At 27.2% G+C, this 17,475-nt stretch overlaps 1 protein-coding gene across 2 annotated transcripts in view; it reads left to right on the top strand.

Annotated features, from left to right (window-relative positions):
- Nucleotides 1-17,475, top strand: part of LOC129972343 (tyrosine aminotransferase-like) — a 34,821-nt gene that overhangs the window by 3,786 nt on the left and 13,560 nt on the right. For both annotated transcript variants that reach the window (XM_056086447.1, XM_056086446.1), the window contains exons 3-10: nt 234-338; nt 792-859; nt 9,497-9,655; nt 10,730-10,921; nt 13,797-13,879; nt 14,006-14,075; nt 15,107-15,235; nt 16,404-16,487. In XM_056086447.1, the coding sequence (XP_055942422.1) occupies nt 234-338; nt 792-859; nt 9,497-9,655; nt 10,730-10,921; nt 13,797-13,879; nt 14,006-14,075; nt 15,107-15,235; nt 16,404-16,487 (890 nt within the window). The remainder of the gene's footprint in view (nt 1-233; nt 339-791; nt 860-9,496; nt 9,656-10,729; nt 10,922-13,796; nt 13,880-14,005; nt 14,076-15,106; nt 15,236-16,403; nt 16,488-17,475) is intronic.

The following is a 17,475-nucleotide window of genomic DNA, read 5'->3' as shown; positions in this document are numbered from 1 at the left end:
CACATACACACACACAAAATTCTGTCAAAAAGATTTTGCCAAGACCCAAAAATTTTTAAATGAAAGGAAAGGTCAAGTATTAATAAATGCTATGTAACCATCAATTAAAAATAGATAATTAGAAAGAAAAATCGGTGAAATATTAAAACAAAATTTTTGTTTTAATTTAAAATAATCTTATAAATTCTGTATTAAAATAAAAATCATTGACATTCGCCATTTCTTTTATTCAGGCGATCCAACTGTAGCTGGTCATTTGAAACCATGCGAAGCGATTCTCAACTCTGTTGAAAAAAGCTTGCAAAGTTTCAAATATAATGGCTACGCGCCAAGCACAGGTAACTATGATTTGTTGCAAAAGCTTTTACAATTAGAATAAGATTTTATTTTTTATCAGGATAAGCATTTAACATCAAAATAACAATTCATGATATAAAAAATTAATATATTGCTTGATGCTTTGTATTTTGACAGCAGCTTTTCGAAATATTCGATATGTCTCGAATATAAAAATTAAAATATTTTCCTACAAAAATGAATCTTTTTTTAAAATAATGTTTTAAACATTTATTTATTGAAATAAAATTCTAGTAAAGTTTTTATTGAGAAAAAAAACCAAGTTAATTTTTCTAAATCAATTGATAATCTGTCCTCAAATTACTGTTTGGGGAAAAAGTCTTCACATTTTCTGGGAACTTATAAAAGAAAGATAAATTTTAAAGAATATATATACACATACACATTGAATATCCTGATTTGTTAAAAATATTAATAAATTGGTTCCTGAACAGGTCATCTTGAAGCTCGTGAAGCCGTAGCAAGATATTCAACACGCCCGGAAGCAACCATCGAAGCTAAAGTAAGTTCATTTTACGTGCATTGTAATAATTGGAAGCAAATTCATTAGATAATTTTTTGATGTTTTCAATATCACTTACTTTATTTCTTACTTATAAAACTAATTATTATGAATATACGCAAGTAAATGAAAGAATTGTCTAATCCAGCTCATAATTCTAATTAAAATTAAAAGGCAAAATCGTTATTCCTATAAATAATAATCATATTCAGGTATTATATTCACAGATACATATATAGTAGTACATGTAGTTGATCTATAAAAGAGGATCTTTAAGAATGTTAAACAAATAAAAATACTAAAAATATTTCAGAAAATTAAAGCAATATTATTTTAATTTACCTATATGTAGCTTTGTTTTATAATCTTTTTGAAAACTACAAATACAATAAGTTTCGAATTTTAATATATAATTGAACACAAAATAAGTAAAAATTTAATTAGATTTAATAAAGCTTTGTTAATCAGATGGATGATAGTATTTTTTTGAATGAATATCAATTGAAATTAAAGTTGCAGGGACTATGCTCCCTTGATTCCAAAAGGTCTTGTTAATACATTTTGAAGAATTTCAATGCGTTAAGAAAGGCTTATAGAGATTAGTGATACCAATAACCCTTGGTATATCTTTGTAAAAAAAAAGTGCCTGATTATTTTAATGTTCATTTGAATTTTACTTTTTTATTCTCTTCATGTTTTATTATTTATTTTTCTAATTTTCCGAATTTAATTTTTATTTGTTATTGCTATTATTTTTATTAATTTTTAGAATTACTATAGCAGCAGAGTGAGGTATTGTTCCTTTCAGTGGATCATATGCTATACTTAAAAATGCAAAAATATTAATTTATAAAATAATTATATTCTCCAGAACTATCTAACAATGAAAGCTAAGAATAAAGGATCTAATTATTTTCTAAGCTAAGCTAAAAATTAATATACTTTTCAATTATTATAATATTATTCTTTAGAATTCAATAATTTGTTGAAATAAAAAAGTGTTTCATAAATTTAAAAAATTAAATTTATGTTTGTAAATGCTTAAAGTTAATATTTTAATAAGTATAAAAATCGTTTTATTTTTAACCTTCTTCCATTCTTATTCGTATTATTTCTAATTGTTGAGTTAGTAAATATACAATAATAAAATAGAAGAATTAATAAATAATAAATAAAAAATTAAATTAAATCGATATAACTCTTTTCATAATAAATGTTTTCGAAAATATTGATTTTCCCCTCAGTATTTCATATTTATTTATTAAACATTCTGATACTTATTCTCTGTGATCTAATTTAAAATTGTCAGGATACATTTGTCTTTTAAGTTCATAATATTTTGCTCACATCGAATACCTATATGCAAACTGTCCTTTTAAATCAAATCAAAATCTGCTTGAATGCCTTGACATAAACTGAATGGTAAAAGCATCAAGATAAAATGTTTTGCAAAAGGTTTGGTTTTACGTCATTCAAAATTAAACTGTTAAAATAAACATGATCGAAGACATGGATTTTCGAAACTGCGGCGTTTTAAGCCTTCTTGTGCTTGTTTCAAAATATAAGTTTGTTAAAGTGAATAAAATTTAAGTTTACTTTCTAAAATAATGAAATGTTATGTCATGTTTCGATTATATTATAGACATTACATAGTAGGACATCTAACTTTACAATGTGAAACATTCCGAGTAGGATTTTCTACCTTTCGCTATCATAATGCTAAAAATAAGAAGTGTATAAACAAATGGAGCTTGAAATTTCTGCTTACATTTTTGAATTATTAAATGCTTAAAAGTTTGAAAATTAGAAGCTTTTCAAATTTGATCAGGCAATGAATTGAGATCTCTTAGCTGTAAAGGAATTTTATTTCATACTGATACATATATTTGTTAAGCAAGTTATAAAAAGTAAAAATTATTTGAATGAAAATGTAAATAAAATTATTTAATATAATTTCAATAAACATCAATATAATTTAAATTATACTTATGTTAATGATCGTAAGGAAAAGGAGTTAAGTTTAACTAAATTAAAAAAGTTCTAAAAAATAAAATCCTTTATTTTTTGGAAAATGAAATTCTTTTGATAAATTTATTATATTTTTTAAAAAAAAATCACTTATTTTATCTAAAATTCTTCCCTCTTTAATAAATTGATTTTTTTATTAAATAAAAGGAATAATGTCAATTAAATTAGACAATATTTAAGAACTAATAAAAAAACGTTGATACGCCTCATAGGTTTTAATATTACAAGTAAAATTATATTACCGAAGAGAATATAAAGTAAATAAACAATCATTTCAAGCAAAATGAGAATTATTTTTAATGTTAAGACTAACGGAGGCAGGAATTGCAGTAAATTCAAAACTCAAAATGAAGAATGACATTTGACATGACAAATGCTTAAACTTATTCTTTTATGATTGCCGCTTAACTACTTTAAAATGAATAATTTATTCTCAAAATATTGGACTCTATACAGTTAAAAGAAGTTTTCAATGTAATATAATAAAGGCACCGTATCATGTTACTTCGCAATATTTTAAAAGGAAAACTATAAATTTCTATTACCTTCCTGTGAAACTGTCAACATTAATTCAATGATTGCAATATCTTGCCCAAGTGAAATACTGCCCAAAGATAGCGGAAGGCACGAACATCAAGTACTTCCTTATATCGTAAACTTGCATGAGAAAAGTCACCCAAAATATCTGACCCTGATGGGTACAGATCGGAATACAAATCGGGTTCAAAAAGGAGCGCTGACCTAAAGTGAAAGTTTCGTTTTCTCCAAGCAACTAATTAGATGTGTCAATGATTAGTTTAAAAAGAATACTGTGAAACCTGTTTTGCAAGATTTGGACAGCAAGGTCAATTCAAATTCCATTCCATTCAAATTTTATTTTGGTGTTAATAATAAATACGAATATAACTCATAAAAAAAATTTACTACTGACTGTAATTTATAAACAAAAACGTACCCAACGAAAAAAATGAGCAATTCTATCTGTACAAAACATTTACTGAAATTCACGAATTCACGGAGTCTTTTTTTTTAAAAATTAATTTAGTTTTTAATCTTAATGTCATCTTATAGATTTGTTCAGTTTTAACTGAATTAAATAAAAAAAAACCATAAAATTTAGTTAAATTTTAAAATTATTTTTACTAACAAAATTAAAATACAATAAATTATAAATTATTTTACAAACAAAAGTATACTTTAGCTATGAGATATTCGGAGTCTTCTAAAGAATTGAATATTCTGAAGTCTTCTGAAGAATTGAATTTCGATATGCTTCTATTTGCTTCTATATTTGAAGCATATCGAAATATACTTCAAAGATAATTTAGAAATGTAAAGTATGTTCATTTCTCTTGAATATTATGTTGATAATAGCAGAAGAAAAGTTAACTGATTCAAATAATGCAACGGACAGCGTGCTTAATTTTTCCCAAGAAATATCTTTTGAGCTACACGAACCTTGTCTGTGAACATTTTAGAGAATTATTCAAGAAATAAAGCAAGAAAAAATGACTTAAGTAGTTTAATAAAAGTCCTGTATTCACTATGGACGTTAAAATGCGATTCTCGTATTCAGGTGTCTATATTTTTTGTATCTAGTTGGGTGTCAAAATGTTTCGTTCCATTTGCATTTACGTTATTTTCCCAAATAAAATAAGTAAGTGTGTTCATAACTTAAACCCGTTTGTTTCCGTTTTTTTGGGTAGGAGAGTTCCAGATTTAAAATTCGATTCCATTAAGACGTTCACTATGTATGAGGATTTGTTGCAAGTTAAATGTCGTGGGATATCCGCCTTCCCTTTGATATGATGTCAAATTTTAGAAAAGTTTAGACTGACTCCTCGACCCACCCGAAGGCACACGGATAAAATAACTAAATGACCTGACCTCTGCTACAGCAACACTGGCGGGAACTATGTTTAGGTTCTAAGGACCATCACCGGTCACGCCACAACCCTTCCCTAAGAAAGTATGTATCGTCTTTGATGGAAAGAGCTAGACCCCCTCACCTTGGTAGAGAACCAACCACCACATTGGAAACTTCTCATCCCCAATTAACAGGTGCCCCCCTTGGGACTTTAGAGAATTGAACGAAAACGTCATATTCCACTTACTTTTACATTATTTTCCTATGTAAAATACGAAATCGTGATGAAAATTTGAGTTATTTTCCCAAGCAAAATATGTAATCGGGTTCGTAATTCATGTTAATTTTACATTTCAAATTAGTAACACTGCTAAAAATTTAAATTCAAACGTGAAAAAGGTTTTAGGGAAGTAGGGTTTTAAATTTAAAACTAGATTTCCTTATGCAGTGTGTGGGGGCATATTGCACGTTAAATTTAACATCGGGATCAAAATTTAATTTAGTGTGGTGTAAACATAACAAAGAGAAGAGAGAAAGTTTAGGTGTCGTCTTCGCCATATCAACGATGAGGCTCGTTTAAAAATAACTCTTACTTTGCGCTAAAAGGAAACTTTTATATGAGCTAAACTAAACTAAGTTAAACTAAATGCGAATGTTTTGCACATAACAGATAGATAGCAGCTCTCTTTGGCTTCCTGTTGGATTATGGTTTCACGTGACGATATTCATTTTTTCATAGTTAAATTGTAGTTATAGAATCAAATTTATAAACTACTTTACGTATGTTTGCATCAGAGCACTGTACTCTAAAATGTGAGAAATTCATCAAGTGCAGAATTTCCAGAATATACTGTATATCTTCACTCCAAATGTGCAACAGTTTATTGAAGTTAACAAAAAATAAGGGAGGAAAGAATAGACAAAACATTTTTTTGTGTGCAAAAGATTTGATGAGAATGGGAAAAGTTTAAATAATTACTATGAGAGGTTTTTTTTTTATTTAAAAAAGGGGCGACAAATGAAAATATTTATAGAAATTCTGAGTTCATTTCAAAAGATCCTTTCATTATCGCCACCAAAAAAATAAACTAGCAATCGACGTTGTTCATGAGAACGATTTGCCTCTGGCATCAGTCATCGATTTTTGAATGAATTATTTTATGCAACTGTTAATCTCACAGACGCTGTTGTTGTAAATGTTCCAAAATTAAATCCAGACTAAAGAAATGCCCCCGGAAAATTCATGGGTTGTATTTTTCTAATTCTGGATCACTGTTCTTTCGTAACGTTCTTGGTGGCACTGGGAACTGGAATATCTAACCAATCTATCGCAATCAAACAAATAATATATAAAATAGTGAGAGTGGAAAAGGCTATTAACTTTATTTGCTGCGCACTGAAATTCTGACGAAATCAATTATTCGCTAAAATTGATATTTAAAGCACGTTGTTGCGACAACCTTGCCCTGTCATTAAGAATGTTCCTTTAATAGCCACTTTATGCTAATTTTGATACGAAGGCATGTATTCCGTTAGTAAAGCGTTTTAAAAATCATAAATTTTAAGTTGGGTACGTTTTTTTGTTGTTATTAGCGTGAGGAGATTTGTTTTTGTCTGCCAAACTCCACCTGATACAAGTTGCACAACAGGTGACTATTATATGTGGCACCATTGTATGCTAAACATGGAATACCGAATAAAGAAAAATCTCTCAGAGAAGTGTATAATTTTAAATTTCTATTTCATGCGACAGTTTAGAAAGGCAATGACATATTTTTTCCAGAAATAATTGCAATATTTTGGTTTTTTTATTAGTATTAAATGATTTATGTTACAAAATCTATAACAAAATTCTGAGTTAGAGGGATTTATTTTTCTAGTAACTTGAAAAAAAAGCAAATTTATTTCATAAATTGTATCTATATTAGAATTTTTACAACGGTAAATAAGAAATGTATTTATTCAGAACTCAAAATTTTTGTCAGTGAAAAAAAAAGGTAACAGATTATCGCTATACATATTTAATATAAATATTCAAATTTCCAATAATATGTGTAATTTAATATACTAATAAAATTTTCATTGAAATTTATGTGGATGCATCATCTTTAAATGCATATCTAATAAAGTTATACATTATTTTTTTGAAAGAATAATCAAACGATATCGAAATATAGAATATTATCTCAGTCTAAAAATAATTTTAAGATAATAGATTTTTGGCTATGCAACTCTAAGTATTCAGTAATCGTCAACGAAGAAAATTTTTTAAAAATTATCATTTTGTAGGTTTTGTAAAATTCAGAAAGTAATAAAGCAAAAGATTAATGTTCTTCTTCAGTCTAATGACCTTAAAATACATATAGATTTATCAAGAATCAGCAAAAATACAACACTGAATGAAAATATTAGAATTCTCTTGAAGTTAAGGCTCTAAAATTAAAACAGATATATTTTTCATAACTTTTTTTTATGTTTTATTTTGTCCTGACGGAAATGTGATTATTTTTTGGTAATAAATTAGTATTTATTTATTAAAAGTCAATAAACATTAAATATTACCATGGATAAATTTAATAATGTATCTTCAATAACATTTTATTTTATAAAGAATGATAACATCAGAAAACGATAAAAAGTTTATGCTCTGGTTTTTATTTGGAACTTCAACTTATCGCCATCCATATTATAAAATGTAAAGCACGCAACTGAAACTTTCTAATTATTCTATGTTTGACATGACGTATCACGAGTCATATCTGAAAAATCTCACTCAGGAGCAAAATTAAATTAGGTCAAATGGGATGCCAAACTATTCGTAATTCATTTTGGACGGCGCAACAGATTCGTAGAAAATTCGCGATAGTTTTAATTACGAAACGCTGTGTTGAAAAATTGCAAAAATAATCCTTGTTTAAGGTCAACAGTTTTCTGCTTTTTTAATAGTCGTAAACTTCATCAATCCTTCACATTTTACGAATAAATGCGATGAGACTCCAAAGTTGTAATCTTACACCTAATACCAGATATACAGGAGCTTAGTGCATCGCCAAATTGGATTAAAGGCTCAGCAGTTGAGCGATAAATTCGATCCAACATATGTTCGACGCAATTTTATTTCACTTAGCAGATCGTTGCGTAGGTTAGATTGTTATCTAAACTGACTTTTTCACCTTTTTTTTTTTTTTTTTTTTTTTTGTCATCCGCTACGATTACGATGGCATTCGGAGGAAATTATGAGCATTTAGAGAGTTAAGGATTTGCTTATAAAAGCATTCCAGGAGATTTTATTTTGATGATGTTTATAGTTATTTAAGGTTACATGAAAAGATAGGCTCCATTCTTTCAATTTCAAAATTTGTTTTGATAAATTTAAAAAGTTCTAAAAATAGCTTTAAAGTTTTCTAAATGAATATCGTCACTACATGGTCACATAAAGCATTTGCTCAATTTAATTTTGCACTAACTCTCCATTAATTAAATTTATTTTATTTTATTTCATTTTTTGCTATATTTAACTAAAATAAAGCAATCATTACAACTTTCACGAATTCTTATTTATCAATATGTTTAATACATTTCTAATTAATTAAAGTACAATTTTAATAATTCTCGTTTTATAGTAGCCTCGTATACGAATTCCCCCCCCCCCAAACATTTTGTTATCTTCTGCTTAAGTTTTTATTAGTATAAAATTAGTATTTTTATTAGTTATTTAAATTGAAGGTATTAAAAATTCCGCATATTTATATTACTGATAAAACTATCACCAATGAGGATCTTTTGAGTGCTTAGAATAATTCAAAAATAATATATCAAGTTTTTCTCAGTCTTAAGCCAGCTGTTACACGAAATACTTTATTTTTTGTTTTCTTTCTAATGCTTCCGTTTTATTAATTTTATTTGCTTCTGTTTTAAAATATTCCACTATTCCTCAACTGCATAACTTTAAAGTTAAAATTATATACCATCGATGATTTTTTAAATTACAAAATTTGGCATCAGTCAGATATATAGTTATAAAATTAAAAGTTTCTTGAGGTTTCTTCATCTGACAGCGGAGTAGTGATAAGGTTGAAATTTCAGCATTCATTTTATCACCAAAGAATTAAAAATTTACTGTTTTATTAATTTGTAAATCAATGACTTCATAGATTATATGAATAATAATGTAGGTTTGTACTTTACCCAGAATGCGCCATTGGAAATGTACGAGTATTTTATTGTTTGAATTCGGGTTTATGCCGGCGTCCTGACATAGGGGTAGCGCATCTTCCACATGATCTGGGCGTCCCGGGTTCGAATCCCGGTTCGGGTATGGTTGTTCTTCATCTGTGAGGCGTGGGAATGTGCCCCCCCCCCTGTAAAAGGGGTTGTGCAAGCGGATATGTGAGTGTCATCTTCATATGAGCTAGAAGTCAGACTTCTGCCCTCAGGTGCTCAGGGTCCTTTACCCTCAGAAGCTACTGCACCCCCTTTCCGTGGCAAAACGCAGGTACGACATCATCATCAATTCGGGTTTATTTTCGTTTGTAGACATTGACCATTAAAATATGAAATTAATGATTTTCTATATTAGTGAAACTGTTTCAGAATCTTGCGATTGTATTACATTGTACGATCGTGTTAGAAACAGATCTCAAAATATTGTCAAAGGAAAATGTTTTAAAAATTCATTAGATTGTTTTATGTTGTGTAATTGTCATCAATATATAAAAAAACATGTATCATTTCTTTAACAGGATGTTGTCTTGACTTCTGGTTGTTCTCATGCCTTAGAATTGGCTATTAGTGTTTTGGCAAATCCTGGACAAACCATTCTCGTGCCAAGACCAGGATTCCCACTTTATAAAACCCTAGCGGAAAGTTTAGGGATCAACATAAAATATTATTCCCTATTGGTAAGTCGAAAAAAAATGTTTAAAAATTTGGAGAATCTTTAAAATTAATGAAAATTGTTAAACTGGGCAAATCTCAAAGAAGCTCCAACAAAGATAGGATTATCTTTAAGCTCATTTAATACGTTAAGATCACATTAATAACTTTGGAGAAATTTCAATAGCTGCATTGGATAGTTAAATTATAACACCGCCTGTGTTCACTTATTAAAATTGTTTTCTACATATTTGTAACGTTTTCTTTCAACTGTATTTAATATATATTCTACATTAAATTGACAATTTGGTTTACATTTCTTATAAATTATTGCTCCTTAAATGGTGAATTCGATCTTCAATATATCCTTCAGGCAATAAAAAAATTTATTATATAGGAAATAACTTTCACAAAGATTGTTCAATTTTCTTTATAATTTTTAATTCGTCACTCGATATGAATTGTTAATTTATACATTTTATTTGCTCTGATATAAATATTTCACTTAGAAAAGCCTAGTTACTATTTCCATACTTTTAAAAATTATAAAATAAGCATTAAAATTTATTTTCCTGATATTTTAATAAATAAAATTAAATCCATTGCAAAGTATGCATAATATGATAACCTATTCAAAATTATAACCGAAAGATAAACCTATTCAAAGTTATTACCAGTTCTATGTTGAGCTGCAGATTCACTATTGAAGAAATTTTATAATAATCTATTAAGAGTTATTTATATGCCGTCATGAAATTGAATAATTAAAAAAAAATTTTTTGTATTGCATTCGTTATTATAAGTACTTAATCTATTATAAATTTTCGTCTCAGTTTTATCATTAATTCTAAATATTATATATAAGAGAGTAAAATATTACTTGTGTAGCCACAGATTATTAATTAAATAGTCATTCAGAGTTTTTGAAAAAGATAAAGTTATAGTTTTTAATTCAGTTTTGAAGTTAATTCCTTTTAATAAAAATCATAAATCCATCATTTATTGGTTCATTTTTTTCGATTGATTTTCTTATTAAATTAATATATTACTCCAGCTCTATTTCCAAATGCCTTTTTAAAAACATAGAATAATTATTTCAGCCGGAAAAATCCTGGGAGGTTGACCTTGCTGATCTAGAGCATCAAATTTCTGAAGACACCGCTGCCATAGTTGTGAACAACCCATCCAACCCATGTGGTTCGGTTTATTCAAGAAGACATCTTCAATCTATTCTCGAAGTGGCCGCCAGAAATTATGTACCTATTATAGCGGATGAAATCTACGAGCAGTTTGTGAGTACACGCATATTCAAAATGTATATTTAATAATCCGTTAGAAAATATTTCTCTTAAAGAAATAGTACTCATTTGATTAAAAGTTTGATTTCATAAAAATGAAGATTATTCAAAGCTTCCATCGGCTGGTTGATTGCCCTAAAATTAAAATTGCAACAATCTTAGACAATAAATCTTAACATGAAATTCATAACTTTTGCTTGTTTAGAGGGGGTAAAAAGAACTATTTCAAATAACCATCCTTTGAAACAACACTCTTTTTTCGATCATAGAAGCCACCATATATGCTTACGTATATTTCTGTGTTTAAGACTGGTAAATAAATATCTCGGGGAAAAAGTCTGTGTTTAAGACGGGTATGTAAATATCTCGGCATCAAAGTTAGGAAAAAAAATATTTAAGGGCATAGAAAGGTAATTTTTCCCATTAAAAAAACGACATTACTTTAAAATAATTAAGTAGTATATTTTTTTTTATTTAGTAACATTCAAAATTAAGGGACTTTTGTTCAAAAACTCCATTTAAAGGGAAAAAGAAATAAAAGAAATGTGCCATCGTTTTTCAAATTCTGAAGTGAAAGATTGAATTGTATAATATAATATGAAATGCAAAATCATATCATACAAAATGAGTAAATTAAATAAATATTTTTTTTCTTATAACAGTTTATAAGAAAAAATTGCGAATAATACTATACCATACACATTTGATTGATAAGAAAAGAAAAGTCATAAACTGTTCAGTTTTCTTTTATTATAAAAATATTAAATGAAATTAATTAGAATTAAATGAAATGTTATTTATTTTTAAAAATTACTTGGATATTTTGTCATATTTCATTATTTTTCATTCGTTCACATCAAAAAAAAAAAACTAATTTTTCTTATACTGTATCTGTTGAAAATTCAAAAAGATAATAAAAACAACCGTTAGAAATTTTACTTCCTGTTTTCCATATTTCATGTCTGTTGTACAAGAATACTAATGAAAACACGTGTTTTCATGAAAAATAACGTTTATATACTTTTATTTGAGTGCGTCTCAGCATTCAACTTCACACATCTTTACTTCCAAGATATTTATAAATCAGGAACGTTTTCGTTACAATTGAAATGGAAATTTAACTTGATGTTTCATATTTTTTTAATGCCTTATTCGAAAAAAGGAATTTCAGTTAAAAACATTTAAGGTTTTTAAAAAATATATAGCAATCTCAATTTTACTCTTAACGGCTTTTTTTCTATATGTTTTGTTTAATTAGAATGACAAATTAATAGGAGCGGCCTTAATAAAACCTAATTGAACAAAATCCACATTCGAATGGCTTATTTTAATAATAATTGTCTTGAAAATATGATGAAGCTCTCTTTAAGAAGTTTACACCCACGTTCATTTGAGGATGTTAAAATAACATAATAACTTCGAATTATGTCTTTATGATGGAAATGTTTATTAAATTTATAAATTGACCTTTATCATCATTTTCTTATCTAATTGAATGATTACTAAGATTTATTTTTAGAATTGCATAAAAATATAGTTAAAGTCTTAAATTTCAATTATTTAATTTTTTTTAAATATTTTTTCTTAAAAAAATTTACAAATACAAAAGTTTACCACCATTTGTTTCACTTATGAATGGTTATTAAAACTTATTTTCTAGAACTACATTTTAAAAAAAAGCAAATTTATTGTTGAAGGCTTAATAATTATTGTTTTTATTTTTTAAATATATTTCTTAAGAAATGCACAAATATTCACATTTTTATATATCTATATCTCAGTAAATAGACAATTCCAATTTATTTATTGAACAGGGAAATTATCCAGTAATATTAAATTTTATACTACAACTGAAATCAAATTCAGCAAGGTTGGAAGTAAAAGTAAAATAATTGTGTAATTCTAACAGCAGTACAATAAACTCAAAAGTCACTTTAACATGTGATAAACACGAAGAAGTAGGACAGTATCTCTATCTATTTAACTCTGGCCACGTTTATAGGAAGTGTAAGTAATGCATAGTCCTTGAACTGGCAGCACGAGTCTGTTCTAAATGTTTTCTCTGTTATTTTAGAGTGAAATCTCAATTTTAAGGCTAAGCTATGAAGATGAAATAGCAGACTTGGAACAATTTTTGAAGCAAATCAAAAACTTTGCTTTTAATTAGTTTTTGAACGAGTAAAACATCTTAAAAGGGATATTTTATAGGTTAAAAGGTTTTTGTTAAAGTTCGCTTAGGTTTGTTATGGTTCAAAACCTTTGCTCACAGTATTAAAAGGGGAAAAATTTACCAGCCACTGAATACTTCAAGAGAAATTTATTTTAACAACAATATTTTAAATAACTAAAATTAAATAATAAATAAAAAATTATTAATAATTGTAAGAAGACAAAACCGTTGTTGAATTATTAAGACGGTGTTCCTGTTAATAAAAATTTTCACTTTAAGTAAAACGGTAAAACTCAGCAGTAGAACACGTAATAAATTTAAATTCAAAATTTTGATATTTCACAGAATTATTGTGGGAATTTTTATACCCTTTTCCCTACAAAATATTAATTAGAATTGCAAGCTGTTAATGAGACATTGGCTGTAAACACTTTTTTGATATGGCTGGTTTCTGCAAAACAATGAAAAAACATTCTAATGCTGTATTGTTTCAAAATTATTTTATGCATTATAAGAAGTCTGAAATACAATAAATTGCAATTGACTCAGTTTAAAATTAGAGACAGACGTAGAGAAAGTTTTCAAAACTGAACTCAAATTTACTAAAATTGTAGTTCATTCTGTCTCAGATAAATATGTCGAAATTAATGAATGACTCTTTCTGTCTAATTAATTCATGTATTTTTAATTTACTTACAGGTCTTTTCAGAGGAAGAATTTTATCCTATCGCATCTTTATCTTTGTCTGTTCCTATACTTACATGCAGCGGTCTTACCAAAAGGTAATTACATTTGCAAAAATCAATTCCTTTTAACATGAAATATAATATTTTGAATTCAAGTTTCGGTTTTTCCTGGTTTCATTTGCCGTTAACTGGTTTTTGAAAAACTTCTCGTTCTTTTTATAGGTTCTTAGTTCCTGGCTGGAGAATGGGTTGGATTTTGATCCATGATAGAAATGAAGTATTTGGATCTTCCGTAAGTTTGCGCATCTTTATATTTGCGTCAAATAAATACATTTTCAAATTCAAAAAAAAATCTGGTATTCAAATTTGTGTGAATTTACACTAACAAATCTTTTTGATTTAAACTTCAGAAAATTTCATATCGTGCTAGTTTGATGGTAAAATTTCAATTCAAGTACCAATTCCAACAGAAAATTTATTGACGTGGTGCACATTAAATCTATCGGAATAAAACAACTACGGCTAGTGAGATCTGCATTAAATTTTCTCTCTATCGAATTTTGCCTCAAAATTATACGAACGTTACTTCTAAAGGGGACACTCATCTAAATAAACAATAAAAAATATCAGATTTGATGTCTTGCATTGATGCTCATGTTTGAAGCTGTGTTTGAGCGCAGTTAAAGACGGATATCATAATTTTGAACTGTTTGTCGTCCCATCATCAATAAATGATTGCCACATCAAAAACATTTAATTTGCTATAAGTTTATAGAAAAGACATTTCATTAATGGAATAAGATATTTTAATAATTTATTTCGAATTTTTGAATGAAGTGTCCAGTGTCATTAATAGTTTTATGCTGAAATCAAATATATATAATGCACACTTTAACATACTTGTAAATATGTGTACAAACAAAATCAGTACGTTTAATAAATCCTGTTGTGTATCTTCTTCAATAATCAATCAAAATCAATAGAAGTTACGGATAACCCAAATGAGAATGAATTCATTATCTTAAAATGGGAGGGGGGGGGAGGGAGATGGAAAATACTTTGCTTTTAATTTTTTTTTTTTTTTTTTAGAGAAACAAAAAAATTATATTTTTACTATGCAAAATTAAGATGCTCAGATTTCCATTCTATGAAATTTATTTTTAGTTTTCAATTCTTGAATTATTTATTTAACATTTGTAAATCATATAGTTTCTAAATATATAACAAATTTAATTATTTGTAGAAATAAATAATCTGTTGCAATTGAGCAAATTTTTTGTTAAATGAAATTATCCACTAAAATAAATGTTTGTGTTATTACAGGTAAGAAATGGATTACAGTCTCTATGCCAAAGAATTATGGGAACTAATACAATTATTCAGGGGGCACTGCCCAACATACTGAAAGACACCCCACAAAATTTCTTTAATGATATTATTATGTCTGTGAAAGTAAGTAAATGAAGTGACAAAGTAACAAGTTTTTTTTTCTTCTAATTTCTTGTACTATTTTTTGTGAATGTAAATTTTGAAAAACCCGTAATGAAAATCAGCGAATTGATAAACTGAAGAATATCTTTATGTATATAATTATTTTAAAAAATTCTAATGATATGTAAAGCATGTATGAATGAAGAAATTGAAATTCTAGATGAAACTAGTGAACATTTTAATCATTTAAAATATGTTACTGTCTTTTTAGTTTGTAAACAGGAAATGAATTCAAATTCTAAGCGTGCAGTTTAGGAGCACATCATTGAAAAGGCTTCGCGCATCCTTGTTCCAGTTTCTTTGCATAATAAACTATCTTTTTTTTTTTGTTAACTACGTACTTTCATGCTATAAAAATAAGAAGTCAGAGTTAATACTGCGCATTTCGGTTATTATTGAAAAACAAATGCGAATATTTTATTGAAAAAAAAATTAACAATCCCCCCCCAAAAAAAATACTACAAAAAAAAAAAGAAGGGAAAAAAAAGAAAAGAAAAAAAAAAAAAAGAAGGAAAACGGGAAAAAAAAGCCGACTGAACGAACGGAATTGAATCAATTTTGATTCCAAATATTTTAAAAATATTGTTCACCATTTATTTAATTTACGATTATCTGCAAGTTTAACAAAAGTGCATTTTGTAACGCTGATGTACTGCAGATGTGTTCGCTTTTCGGTCTATCAGTAGTAAAAATCATTGTAGCATTAATTTTTTTTGCTTTACTTTTTAAAAATTATATTTCAATTCCTTTTATGATATAAAGTAATTTCAATTCTTTTACAGTAATATATTAACAAAATAATTATCGGTACTTTATAATGACCAGTTTTGAAAACTTTATTTTTATAATTACTATTCATTTTGGGGAATAAATATGAACTTTAATTAATTAGAAATTGAATTATTTATTAAGATATTATTCCTATAATGCATGAAGTAAATATTTAAATATATATTATATTAAATAAAGTTAGAAGCATTTGTTTTTAAGATTTCAAAACAAGTAATGCTAACTCTTTGATCGTCGTAATTTATTACAAATGAGCTAATTAAAATAATGTACAAAAATTAGACAAAATCAGTTATTTCTTGATTGAAGTTACTTATTTTTTCTCACTTATAATCTCCAGGTAAACGCAAGTATAGCCTTTTCTGTGCTGTCCGAAATTCCAGGTCTTACTCCTGTGATGCCATCTGGTGCTATGTATATGATGGTAAGTAAAAATTTATCTAAAAGAATATATCAATGCTATATTTTGCAGAGAAATTATTTCACTAATTAATAAAAAAGGTAACATGAAGTTTGCAGAATGTAATAATTTATCAGTGGAAAGAAACATTTATTTTACTTTTGATATTGTGCTGCCATCTACAGTCGAAATTTCAAATAATTAAGTACTACTTCAAGAAAATTTATCCATAACGACATAAAATCTGCATAGCAGTTTAATTCCACGCCTTGAATGCGAAAAAATGTCTAATATTGCAGTACAGAATGCTTTTGTATGTTCGATAAGATGCTTAATTAGTGTCTACCAGTTGAAAGGGACATTACAGAAATTAAATTTATCGGAATCTGAGTGTTCCGCAATTATACGATGTTGCTATCTTTAAAAAAAAATATTTATAAACTGCTACTTCGGTTTACTGCAGAATATTAAAAGACCCTCAGCAATGAAATAAATAAAAAAGTTTTAATTAAGCATTTGAATATTTGTTATTTTTAGAGAATGATTGGATGGAAATTATTGTCTTAAAACCATATATTCATAAGCGAAAAATGATAAATTATTCTTTCTCATATAATGTCAATCAGTTTTCATTCAGCTTGCATAGCAAAATTCAGAATTATTGCTATGAATAAGCACAAATTTTGTTTATTAGGTTGAATTCTGTTTCTATGAATCATGCGTTTATTACATGAATTTGAAGGGGGAAAAAAGAGATGATACCAATAATGAAATTTTAAGGAGAAATCAAAGATAAAAGAAAAAAAATCAGAGGCATTTGTTTCAAAAGTAATTGTAGGAAAGGGGATGTTTTTAGAAAGTATTTTATCACTGGCACCTTTTTTAAGTAAAAAATTTAAAAGAATTTGTAAAAAATATAACTTAACGTTAGAAATTAAAATACTTACAAACCTGCAGTCGTTATAAATGCTTCTTTAGCTTTAATTCCTCCTTTCTTTCCGATCAATTTTTT

Source organism: Argiope bruennichi, chromosome 6, assembly GCF_947563725.1.
Source record: "Argiope bruennichi chromosome 6, qqArgBrue1.1, whole genome shotgun sequence".
NCBI classification, from domain to species: domain Eukaryota; kingdom Metazoa; phylum Arthropoda; class Arachnida; order Araneae; family Araneidae; genus Argiope; species Argiope bruennichi.
This window is presented reverse-complemented; position numbering and strand designations above follow the sequence as displayed.